Source organism: Rhinoraja longicauda, chromosome 23 (assembly GCF_053455715.1).
Source record: "Rhinoraja longicauda isolate Sanriku21f chromosome 23, sRhiLon1.1, whole genome shotgun sequence".
Lineage (NCBI taxonomy): Eukaryota > Metazoa > Chordata > Chondrichthyes > Rajiformes > Arhynchobatidae > Rhinoraja > Rhinoraja longicauda.
Genome location: NC_135975.1, coordinates 35,398,369 through 35,411,625, shown reverse-complemented (window position 1 = coordinate 35,411,625; position 13,257 = coordinate 35,398,369). Strand labels below are relative to the sequence as shown.

The following is a 13,257-nucleotide window of genomic DNA, read 5'->3' as shown; positions in this document are numbered from 1 at the left end:
AACCAGCGGCCACAGTTTAAGAATAAGGGGTAGGCCATTTAGAACTGAGATGAGGAAAAACTTTTTTACATAGAAAGTTGTGAATTTGTGGAATTCTCTGCCTCAGAAGGCAGTGGAGGCCGATTCGCTGGATGCATTCAAAAGAGAGTTAGATAGAGATCTTAGGGCTAGCGGAATAAAAGGGTATGGGGAGAATGCAGGCATGGGTTACTGATCGTGGATGATCACCCATGATCACATTGAATGGCTCGAAGAGCCGAATAGACTCCTCCTACACCTATTGTTTATGTATCTAAGTCTTTCAAGGGTTTTCATGACTACAGAGGTCAGTGCGACAGGCCTGTGGTCATTAAGACCAGTAATCCTTGGCTTTTTGGGTACAGGAACAATAGTGGAGACTTTGAATCAGGCAGGGACAGTGCAGGTTGGCAGGGACTGGGTGAAAATGTCCGTGTAGACTTGTGCCAGTTGTTCGGCACAGAGCTTGAGGGTAGAGGGGGAAACATTGTCCAGTCCTGGAGATTTCCGGCTTTTCTGTCTCCTGAATAGCTTTTCCATCTCCTCAATTTCTATTGTTAGTGATGAGGAGGTGGCCAGACTGAAGTTGGGCGGTGGGGTGGGGGTGGGTCGTGGACAGGGCCCAGTGTTTGCAGACTGGAGTCAGGCTGTAAGTGGGTGTGAAGTGGTGATTGAGGAGGAGGGGGTGGGGGAGGGAGGGAGGAGATACTGGGGTTATGTTTCTGTCCATCGAACCTGTAGTAGAGCTCGTTCAGGTTGTTGGTCAGCTGACGATTGTCCAAGGAGCAGGGGTTTCCTCTTGTAGCTGTTGATTTCCTGCAAGTCCTTCCACACTGAAGAAGAGTCATTAGTTGAGAACTTACTCCTCAGCTTCTCAGAGTACCTTTCCTTGGCAGCTCTGATTCCTCTTCCTGCTCCTGTAGGCCTCTTCTTTAGATTGGCCGAGCTGTCTGAGTTCTGCTGTAAACCAGGGCTTGTTGTTGTTGAACCTGATCCCTGTTCTAGTGGGAATGCAACTCTCCTCGCAAAAGCTGACAAATGGTCTTTTAGGAAGGAGACGAGGAGAAATTTCTTTAGTCAGAGGGTGGTGAATCTGTGGAATTCTTTGCCACAGAAGGCTGTGGAGGCAGAGATAGATTCTTGGTTAGTTCAGGTGTCAGAGGTTTTGATGAGAAGGCAGCAGAATGGGGTTAGGAGGGAGAGATAGATCAGCCGATTGAATGGTGGAATAGACTTGATGGCCAAATGGCCTAATTCTGCTTCCATCTCTTATGACCTTATGATCTCTGGAGAAAAGGAATAGGTGACGTTTTTCGGGTCGAGACCCTTCTTCAATCATCTTCTTCTAGCAAAGCTAATGTTTCCAAACACTTTAACTCCCCCTCCCATTCCCACACTGACGATTCTGTCCTGGGCCACCTCCACTGTCAGAGTGAGGTCGCACACAAATTGGAGGAACAGCACCTTGTATTTTGCTTGGGCAGCTTACAGCCCGTGGTATGAACGTTGGTTTGTCTAATCTCAAGTAACCTCTCCATTCCCCCCTCCTCCTACTCCCACTCCCTAGTCGTCCTGCTAGTTCCACTGTTTGTATCCCTGTGTTATCACCTCTACCCCAGCCATCAATGGGCTCCACCTTTCCTTTGCCATCTGTTGCCAGCCCTGCTTTGTTTTGGCCTTTTCCTATCTCTTCAGTAGTTCCCTCCAATCTACTTTCAATCCGAAGAAGGGTCCCAACCCATCCTTTTTCTCTGGAGATGCCGCCTGACCCATTGAGTTACTCCAGCACTTTGTGCCTATCTTCAGTCTACACCAGCATTTGCAGTCACTTTCTACACTGGGCTAATGTTTCAGGTTGAGGACTCTTCACTGATTCTGACCCATCAGGCTGGTCAGAGCAGATGGGGCATCTTTGACCTAATGCAGACGCTCCTCAGCTTACCATGGGGTTCAGTTCCGAGATACCCATCGGCAACTGAAAATATCGTACGTCGCAATGCATTGAATCCACGTGACCACGTGGCGGGACGCGTGCTGCGGCTCGCTACGGGTAATGCCGTTTTGCACCATCGTAAAGTCGACATATCGTAAGTCGAAGCATCGTAAGCCGGGGAGCATCTGCACAGTCAACCTGTTTCTTTCTCCACCTCTGCTGCCTGACCTACTGAGTGTTTCCAGCATTTTCTACTTTCATTTAAGAGCAGAGATCTTGCAGGCAGCTTCTCATTGTCAGAATGTTGATTGTGTGTAGGAGAGGTTTGTAATCGGGGAATGATTTCTCTTCCAGGTTTTGCAGGCGCACGGGCTGAAACCCGTTTCATTGAAGCCCAAGGAGGTAAGAGCGGGCTTTACATTTCCTTGTGCGCTCTCGCGCTCCAATTTGCACCGTTTTTATCAATGTCCACTTTGTGTATCTGTGTGTGTAACACCAACCTGCCTGATTAGCTGATGCTTGGTTGCTAGAAGGTGTTGCAATTGTGTAGAACCATTTTAGTTTTTAGTTTAGAGACACAGCACAGAAACAGCCCCTTCGGCCCACCGAGTCCACAACAACCAGCGATCCCCACACACTAACTCTACCCTACACACACTAGGGACAATTTACATTTATACCAAGCCAATTAACCTACAAACCTGTACGTGTATGGAGTGTGGGAGGAATCTGAAGAATGGTGTCAGATTATTTAAAGAAGTGCAACGAGTCCTGGGTGTCCTTATACACCAGTCACTGAAAGTTGGCGTGGAGGTACAGCAGGCAGTGAAGAAAGCTAATGGCGTGTTGGCCTTCATAACGAGAGGGTTTGAGTATAGGAGTAAAGAGGTTCTTCTGTATAGGGCTCTGATGAGACCTCACCTGGCGTATTGTGTGCAGTTTTGGTCTCCTAATTTGAGAAAGGACGTCCTAGCTATTGAGGCAGTGCAGCGTAGGTTCACGAGGTTAATTCCCGGGATGGCGGGACTGTCATATGAGGAAAGATTGGAAAGATTGGGCTTGAATTTAGTTTAGAAGGATGAGAGGGGATCTTATAGAGACGTATACAATTATAAAAGGACTGGACAAGCTAGATGCAGATAAAATGTTCCCAATGTTGGGGAGTCCAGAACCAGGGGCCACAGTCTAAGAATAAAGAGTAGGCCATTTAAAACTGAGGTGAGAAGAAACTTTTTCACCTAGAGAGTTGTGAATTTGTGGAATTCTCTGCCACAGAAGGCAGTGGAGTCCAATTCACTGGATGAATTTAAAGGAGAGTTAGATAGAGCTCCAGGGGCTAGTGGAATCAAGGGATATGGGGAGAAGGCAGGCACGGGTTCTGGGCACCATGTTATAGGGAAGATTTTGTCAAGTTGGAAAGGGTTCAGAGATTTATGAGGATGTTGCCTGGGCTAGAGGGTCTGAACTATAGGGAGAGGTTGAGTAGGCCGGGACTCGATTCCTTGGCGCACAGGAGGATGAGGGGGTGATCTGATAGGGATGTATAAACTCATGAGAGGAATAGATCGGGGAGATGCACAGAGTGTCCTACACAGAGTAGGTGAATCGAGGACCAGAGGACATAGCTTTCAGCTGAAGGGGAAAAGATTTAATAGGAATCTGAGGGTTAACTTTTTCACACAAAGGGTGGTGGGTGTATGGAACAAGCTGCCAGAGGAGGTTGTTGAGGCTGGGATTATTGCAATGTTTAAGGAACAGTTGGACAGGTACATGGATAGGACAGGTTTGGAGGGATATGGGCCATACACAGGCAGGTGGGACTAGTGTAGCTGGGACATGTTGGTTTGTGTGGGCAAGTTGGGCTGAAGGGCCTGTTTCCACACTGTATCACTCCATGACTCTACACGGGAAGATGTGACCTCAGTTTAAGGTCTCGTCCAGTAGATGGCATGTCTGAAAGTGCAGTTCACCCTCACTGTTAGGACTCCAGCATGAACTCCGTGCTTGAATTTCCTGTGAGATGTAGACACGTGGTCGTCTACCTTCGTGGCAAAAGTGTTCCCATGACCCATGCATAACTGGCACTGCGTCTTAGAGTCAGAGTCATACAGTGTGAAACAGGCCCTTCCATCCACCGAGTCGATGCCGACTAGTGATTGCCGTACTCTGGCAATTTTACCGAAGCCAATTAACCAAGAAACCTGCACGTCTTTGGAGTGCGGGATGAAACCGGAGCACCCGGAGAAAACCCAGGCGGTCACGGGGAGAACGTACAAACTCCGTACAGACAGCACCCCTGGTCGGGATGGAACCTGGGCCTCTGTCACTGTAAGGCAGCAACTCTACCCCTGCTCGTTGATGCCAAGACAGGGCAGGGCAGGGGGACTGCACATTGGACAGTGGGTGAGAAATGAAATGAGTGGCTTTGAAGTGAAAAATGTAGAGAGTAATAGAGGTCTACATCATCAGTGGAAGAGTAACTCCGCGGGTCAGGCAGCATCTCTGGAGAACAGGAATAGGTGACATTTTGGGTCAAGACCGAGAGTAGTCTGAAGAATGGACTCGACCCGAAACATCATCTGTTCCTTTCCTCCAGAGATGCTGCCTGAACTGCTGAGTTACTCCAGCATTTTGTGTCTGCAGTATCTTCAGTGTAAACCAGCACCTGCAGTTCCTTCCCACACATTTCACCCCGTAGTTTGTTCCACATACTATGTGAAAAAAATTGCCGCTCAGTACCCTTTTATATCTCTTCCCTCCACCCTAAACCTATGCGTTGAACTCCCCTCCACAAGGGAAAAGAATCTACCCATCCACATTATCCCTGCCCCTCACGATTTTCTATATCTCTACAAGGTCAGCAGATATATTAGATAAATTAATGAAATTCGGAGGATAAGACTCTTGGTTCAGATTGACTGTGGCTAGACAGATGATGGAAAGGGCATTACAACACATTGTTTAATAATTCATTTGCAAGAATGCAGGACCTCAGGACTGGGAGGTGACTTTTGTGACACCAATGTTTAAGAATGAGTGTATAAAATGTTCAGGGAATTAGGCACTAGTCATACTAACACAGATGGTTGGCAAATGATTGGAATCTGTATGAAAGGGTGAGGACAGATGAACACCCAGAGATTAGAAGTAAAAAATAAAATGTCAGCATTGATCTCCAAATGGAAAATCTTGCTTAACCAACCTTTTTTGTGCGAAGGTTACAAAGTGCAGTCAGTGGTGATGTAAACATTATTGAACCAGATTTTCAACAGACCCGCCATTAACTTACAATGGACAAATGAATAAGGCCAGAGAATTTAGGTCGGCACGGTGGCGCAGCGGTAGAGTTGCTGCCTTACAGCGCCGGAGACCCTGGTTCGATCCCGACTGCGGGTGCTGTCTGTACGGAGTTTGTACGTTCTCCCCGTGACCTGCGTGGCTTTCCTCCCACACTCCAAAGACGTACAGGTTTAATGGCTAATTGACTTGGTTTAAATGTAAAATTGTCCCCAGTGTAGGATGGTGTAAGTGTGCGTGGATCGTTGGTCGGTGCGGACTCGGGGGCCGAAGAGCCTCTTTCCACGCTGTATCTCTAAATTAAACTAAACTAAATTGGAGTCATGAGACAAGGGGCAGAAAGGATGGCTGTGTGGTGTCTGCACTGAAGGCAGAGAGAGGGAAAGGTATCCAACTTTTCACAGTGGAAGAAGATGTGAGCTGATGTCTCAGTTTAGTTTATTGTCACGTGGACCAAGGAAGTGGAAAGCTTTTGTTGCGTGATAACCACTGCAAAGGCAACACATGCAGTTGGATGGGCAAGGGCTGATTAGGGACAGTCGGCATGGTTTTGTATGTGGGAGGTCATGTCTTACTAATCTGATTTAGTTCTTTGAAGATGTGACCAAAAAGGTTGATGAGGGCAGAGCTGTAGATGTATACAAGGCAAGGTTCTGCATGGTGGGCTGTTCTGGAAGGTTAGATCGCATGGGATCCAAGGAGAGATAGCTGAATGGATAGAAAATTGGCTCCATGGAAGGAAGCAGAGGGTGAGTGTGGAAGGTTGCTTCTCGGACTGGAGGCCTGTGACTAGTACCTCATGATTCAGTGCTGGGCCTGTTACTGTTTGTCATCTATATCAATGATTTGGATGAGAACATACAGGGCAAGATTAGCAAGTTTGCAGATTATACAAAAGTGGGTGGTTTTGCAGATAGTGACCATGTTAGAGGGAAAATGTTGTCAAGCTGGAAAGGGTACAGAGAAGATTTATGAGAATGTTGCCAGGACCAGAGGGTGTGAGCTATAGGGAGAGATTGAGTAGGCCGGGACTCTATTCCTTGGAGAGAGGGAGGATGAGGGGTGATCTTATAGAAACATATAAAAACATGAGAGGAATAGATCGGGTAGATGCAGAGTCTCTTGCCCAGAGTAGGGGAATCGAGGACAAGAGGACATAGGTTTAAGATGAAGGGGAAAAGATTTAATAGGAATCTGAGGCGTAGCTTTTTAACAAAGGGTGGTGGGTGTATGGAACGAGCTGCCAGAGGACCTAGTTAAGGCAGGGACTATCTCAACGTTTAAGAAACTATTAGACAGGTGCATGGATAGGACTGATTTGGAGGGATATGGGTCAAGCATGGGCAGGTGGGACTAGTGTAGCTGGGACATGTGGGCTGGTGTGGGCGAGTTGGGCTGAAGGGCCTGTTTCCATGCGAGATGACTCTATGACTCTAAAACATGATTACAGTCAAGCCATCCATAGTGTACAGATACATGATAAAGGGAATAACGTGAATAATGTTTACGGCATGATAAATTCCAGTAACGTTTGACCAAAGATTATCCGAGGGTCTCCAATGAGGTAGATAGTAGTTCAGTACTGCTCTCTGGTTGTGCTAGGATGGTTCAGTTGCCTGATAACAGCTGGGAAGAAACTGTCCCTGAATCTGGAGGGGTGCATTTTCACACTTCTGTACCTCTTGCCCAATGGGAGAGGGGAGAAGAGGGAGTGGCCAGGGTGCGACTCGTCCTTGATTATGCTGCTGGCCTTGCCGAGGCAGCGTGAGGTGTAGATGGAGTCGATGGAAGGGAGGTTGGTCTGTGTGATGGTCTGGGCTGCGTCCACAGCTCTCTGCAATTTCTGGTGGTCTTGGAATGAACTGTTTCCAAACCAAGCTGTGATGCATCCCGATTAAATGCTTTCTACGGCGCATCTGTAGAAGTTGGTAAGAGTTGTTGGGATCATGCCAAACTAGGAGGTAGAGGTTTAGCGCTGGTACCACTGCCGTTTACATTCATGGTTTAGGATCTGGACTTCACAGAAATTCTAAATTTGTGCACAGCAATGAGGAGGATGTTAATAAACTTGCAGAGTACTTGGCACAAGGCATATGGGGGAGGGTTATTATATTAGAGGTGAGATTGGCAGTATGGTAGAAGAGTGAAGGGACCTGTACGGATACGCCATGTTTTCACGGCAACGCCTGATACCTCCCCGAGTCTGGCCCCGGCAATGGGACATTGGTAAAACGGAGTTGGGATGCCAGCCAGCTGTGGAGTTGGGATGCCAGCCAGCTGTGGAGTTGGGATGCCAGCCAGCTGTGGAGTTGGGATGCCAGCCAGCTGTGGAGTTGGGATGCCAGCCAGCTGTGGAGTTGGGATGCCAGCCAGCTGTGGAGTTGGGATGCCAGCCAGCTGTGGAGTTGGGATGCCAGCCAGCTGTGGAGCAATTGAACAGAAACTCGGAAGTGTCAGCATGCCTGCCGTTCAATGGGAATAAAATCATCAGGAGAATAGACAGGGTAAATGCACTAAGGCTTTCACCCAGAGTAGAGGAATCAAAGACCAGAGGGCAGAGGTTTAAGGTGAGAGAGCCAAGGTTTCATAGGAACCTGAGGGGCAACATTTTCACTCAGAGGGTGATGCAACTGACCCAGAATCGACCTATCATTCTAGCAGGGGGCAGGGATAGGTTTGCGAGCGCATTTGTGGAAAGCTAAATGAATTTTGCAAGGGCAGGCGCAGCGTAGACGTTAGGTAGGGGGTGAGGAACAGCCAAATATAGAAGGAAGACCCAGTCAGTCCAGTGGGCAGAGCATGTAGACTTGACACGGGTATGTGGGAGGAACGCAAGGCAGGATGGCACCTAATTGAACACAGGTACAACTAGAAATGTCAATGAACAGAAAGCATTGATTAGCACCGAGGAATATATTAGTTCATTGATTAGCACAAAAGAATATATTATTGAGTAGCACAGAGGAACATATTAGTTCATTGATTAGCACAAAGGAATATATTATTGAGTAGCACAGAGGAACATATTAGTTCATTGATTAGCACACAGGAATATAAGGTAGACACAAAATGCTGGAGTAACCCAAAATGCTGCAGCATCTCTGGAGAGAAGGAATGGGTGATGTTTCAGGTTCTTTTCTACACAGGAATATATTATTGATTAGCACACAGGGACATATTATATAGGGATATATTATATTATTGATTAGCACACAGGGATATATTATATACACAGGGATATATTATATTTGTTAGCTCACAGGGATATATTATATACACAGTAATACATTATATTATTGATTAGCACACAGGGATAAATTACTGACGAGCACGCAGAACTGTATTATGATTGATTAGCACACAGGAGTATTTATATCATTGATCAGCACACGGGAATATATTATATTATTGATTAGCACACAGGATATATTATATTATTCACAAAATGCTGGAGTAACTCAGCAGGTCAGGCAGCATCTCGGGAGAGAAGGAATGGGTGACGTTTCGGGTCGAGACCCTTCTTCAGACTGATGTCGGGGGTGGGACAAAGGAAGGATATAGGTGGAGACAGGAAGATAGAGGGAGCTCTGGGAAGGAGGAGGGGAAGGGAGGGACAGAGGAGCTATCTGAAGTTGGAGAAGTCGACGTTCATACCACCGGGCTGCAAACTGCCCAGGCGAAATATGAGGTGCTGCTCCTCCAATTTCCGGCGGGCCTCACTATGGCACTGGAGGAGGCCCATGACAGAGAGGTCAGACTGGGAATGGGAGGGGGAGTTAAAGTGCTGGGCCACCGGGAGATCAGTTGCGTTAATGCGGACCGAGCGCAGGTGTTCAGCGAAGCGATCGCCGAGCCTGCGCTTGGTTTCGCCGATATAGATAAGTTGACATCTAGAGCAGCGGATGCAATAGATGAGGTTGGAGGAGGTGCAGGTGAACCTCTGTCTCACCTGGAAAGAATGTTTGGGTCCTTTGATGGAGTTGAGGGGGGAGGTAAAGGGACAGGTGTTGCATCTCGTGCGGTTGCAAGGGAAAGTGCCCGGGGTTAGGGTGGTTTGGGTAGGAAGGGACGAGTGGACCAGGGAGTTGCGGAGGGAACGGTCTCTGCGGAACGCAGAGAGAGGAGGGGATGGGAAGATATGGCCAGTGGTGGGGTCCTGTTGTAGGTGACGGAAATGTTGGTGGATGATATGTTGGATCCGCTGGCTGGTGGGGTGGAAGATGAGAACGAGGGGGATCCTGTCCTTGTTGCGAGTGGGGGGATGGGGAGCAAGAGCGGAGCTGCGGGATGTAGAAGAGACCCTAGTGAGAGGCTCATCTATAATGGAGGAGGGGAAGCCCCGTTTTCTGAAAAACGAGGACGTCTCGGAAGCCCTAGTCTGAAACACCTCATCCCGGGCGCAGATGCGGCGTAGACGGAGGAATTGGGAGTAGGGGATAGACTTTTTGCAGGGGACCGGGTGGGAAGAAGTGTAGTCCAGATAGCTGTGCGAGTCGGTGGGCTTGTAATAAATGTCCGTCACTAGTTTTTCTCCTGTGATGGAGATAGTGAGGTCCAGAAACGGGAGGGAGATGTCAGAGATAGTCCAGGTATATTTAAGGGCAGGATGGAAATTGGAGGTGAAGTGTATAAAGTCAGTGAGTTCTGCATGGGTGCAAGAGGTAGCACCAATGCAGTCGTCGATGTAGCGGAGGTAGAGCCAATGCAGTCGTCGATATTATATATTATATAATTGATTAGCGCGCAGGAAGAAATGTTGTGGGCGGCATGGTGATGCAGTGGTAGAGTTGCTGCCTTACAGCACAAGGAACCCCGATTCGATCTAGACTATGGGTGCTGTCTGTACGGAGTTTGCACGTTCTCCCCGTGACCAAGTGGACTTTCCCCAGTGCTCCGGTTTCCTCCCACACTCCAAAGACGAACAGGTTTGTGAGTTAATTGGCTTGGTATAATTGTAAATTGTCCCAATAGGATAGTGTTAGTGTGCAGGGATCGCTGGTAGGCACGGGCTCGGTGGGCCGAATGGTCTGTTTCCCTGCTGTATCTCAAAACGAAACTGAACTAAACTTAACTAAATATAGTGCGCATCATTGATTATCACACAGGAATATATTGTATCATTAATAAGTGCACAGGAAAATATCATACCATTGATTAACACTCAGGAATATATAATATCATTGCTTTTACCGTGGCATGGTCAAATGAAGGGAAGGGCTGATAGCTCAATATTGCAGATGTAGAATCCTCAAGTGTGATAGAAAGGAGTATAGAATAGGAGCTGGCACTACAAGGATGATAAAGGAGACCATCACTGTAGTACTGACGGGAGGCCATCTGTAGAAAATGCTTACAAAATGGTGGATCTTAGATACGAAGAGGAGGAGATTGCTTCACTGGGAGTGTACTGCAGCCTCCCAACAGACAGCAGCAGATGGAGAAGCAGACGTATGCACACAAATCACACATGTTGTGTATGAGCCGGGATTGGTTTAGTGCACAGGGTCCAGAGGAGGTAGGATTGTTAAAGTACCTGGGAGAGCAGATTGGCAGGAGCAGACCAGACATTTAGTGCGGCACGGTGGCGGGGTGATAGAGTTGCTGCCTTCCAGTGCCAGACACCCGGGTTCCATCCTGACTACCAGTGCTGCCTGCGTGGGGTTTGCACGTTCTCTCTATGACATGCGTGGGTTTTCCCCGAATGCTCCGGTTTCCTCCCGCACTCCAAAGGCACACAGGTTTGTAGGTTAATTGGCTTGGGTAAAATTATAGATGGACCCTTGTGTGCAGGACAGTGCTAGTGTAAGGGGCGATCTCTGGTCATCATGGACTAGGTGGGCACTGTGTCTCTAAAGCCTGAGGCATATATGGACCTCAACGTAGGGAATGGGAGTGACAGTGTGAGAACATTTCAGAGGTGGTGAACATAACGGACATGGTGCACTGGAAAAGAAGGGTCTGAATTGAGTGAAGACTGATTTCAATGTGTACTTTAGTTTAGAGATACAGCACGGAAACAGGCCCTTTGGCCCACCGAGTCTGCGCCGACCAGCGATCCCAACACTAACACTACCCCACAAGCACTCAGGACAATTCACAATTTTATGAAGCCAATTAACCTACAAACCTGCATGTCTTTGGAGTGTGGGAGGAAACCGGAGCACCCGGAGAAAACCCACGCAGGTCACGGGGAGATCGTACAAACTGAACAGACAGCACCCATGGTCAGGATTGAACCCGGGTCTCTGGCGCTGTAAGGCAACAAATCTACCTCTGCGCCACCTTGCGCTGATGAGACAGGACCTGACAAAAGTGAACTGGAAATACTTACTTGTAGTGAAGTTCACAGGTGACCAATGAAGTCCTTTAAAACTAAGCGAGGGTTCAGGACCCTCTCCCAGACTACTTTCCCAGGGTAGAGAATTCTAAAATAAGAGGGCGTACAGTTTAGGTGAGTGGGGAGAATTTTAAGAGTGATCTCAAGGGCAAGATTTTCACTCAGAGGTTAATCCATATCTGGAATGAGCTGCCATAAGAAGCTGTAGAAGTGAATACAATTCTGATTTTTGTCAGACATTTGGAACGAATGAATGAATGATATTTTATTGTCAATTGCGAGAAGACACTGATATTCTTTGTTTTACATACCCAGGGTATGCAAAGAGTCGCCACATAAAGGGCGCCTCACCAAGTAATCTATTTTAACACAAAGTATTCCATTTGCAGTCCCCTTTGTTCCCAACTGTTCTCTCGCACAAGTTCTTTCTTTGTTCTGTGAATCAGAAAGGTTTAGAGGGCTACAGGATGAATGCAGGCAAATAGAACCAGCACAATATACCAAATTGGTTGGCCTGGACAAGGTTGGCTGAAGGGCCCATATCTGTGTTGTAGGCAGGCCCGGACACTGTAGGCCCGGACACTGTAGGCCCGGACACTGTAGGCCCGGACACTGTAGGCCCGGACACTGGAGGCCCGGACACTGGAGGCCCGGACACTGCAGGCCCGGACACTGCAGGCCCGGACATTGTAGGCCCGGACAGTGTAGGTCTAGAGGCCCGGGCACCGCCTAACGGAGGTTGCTCAGCAACCCGCCTCCCGGCCCGGGCGGCCGCCATTGGTAGAGTGGGAGCACGTGGCCGCTGGCTGGGTGAGGTCACGTGGAGCGGGAGCGGTGACGTCACCTTGTCCCTTATTTTGGAGTGAGATAGTTGGCACCCCTAGCTGTAGGGCTCTATGATTTGATGATGTTATGTTCTCATGGGGGTGAAGTGTTAAGCCAGCATGCAGAAGGAAGGTTGAATGTCAAGGAATATGGCCGAGATTGAAAATCGAAACCAGGAGAGGCCCGACAAGTGCAAAGAGGGTCCCTAAAAAAATAATGTGGAGGGTAAATAGGGGACCTGAAAGGGCGCTGAAGGCAAGGTGGAGGAAGATAACACAACACTTTGTATTAAAATGTAGGTCATGAGGTACCAGGGAAAAGGGGAGAGCCCATTAGAATCTCAGTGTGGAGCCAGAGGGTTTTGTTTTAGTTTAGTTTAGAGATACAGAACGGAAACAAGCCCTTCAGCCCACCGAGTCCGCACCGACCACCAGTCCACGCACATGAACACTGCCCGACACCCACTAGGGACACTTGTACATTTTTATACCAAGCCAATTAACCTACAAACCAATAGGTCTTTGGAACGTGTGGGAGGAAACTGAAGAGCTCTAAAAAAAACTACGCAGGACACGGGAAGAACGTACAAACTCCGCACAGACAGCGCCCGTAGTCAGGATGGAACCCGGGTCTCTGGCGCTGTAAGGCAGTAGTTCTACCGCTGCGTCACCGTGGATGTAGGCAAGGAGTTAATGAAATGCTTCTCATCTGTACTGACTGAGAATTACAGCATGGTATGGGAAGGGCATTGTAGTGACGTTGCCTCTTGCAGTTGCCGGCGATGGCTGTGTATGTCGACAGTGCACTTTACCCTGGTGGCTTGCCACAATTTTGAGGAGCAGCACGG

The 13,257-nt window shown here is 48.2% G+C and overlaps 1 protein-coding gene across 2 annotated transcripts in view; it reads left to right on the top strand.

Annotated features, from left to right (window-relative positions):
- LOC144605017 (histidine ammonia-lyase) overlaps nucleotides 1–13,257 on the top strand; it is a 61,905-nt gene that overhangs the window by 26,874 nt on the left and 21,774 nt on the right. For both annotated transcript variants that reach the window (XM_078420051.1, XM_078420052.1), the window contains one exon: nucleotides 2,306–2,353. In XM_078420051.1, coding sequence (XP_078276177.1) covers nucleotides 2,306–2,353 — 48 coding nt within the window. The remainder of the gene's footprint in view (nucleotides 1–2,305; nucleotides 2,354–13,257) is intronic.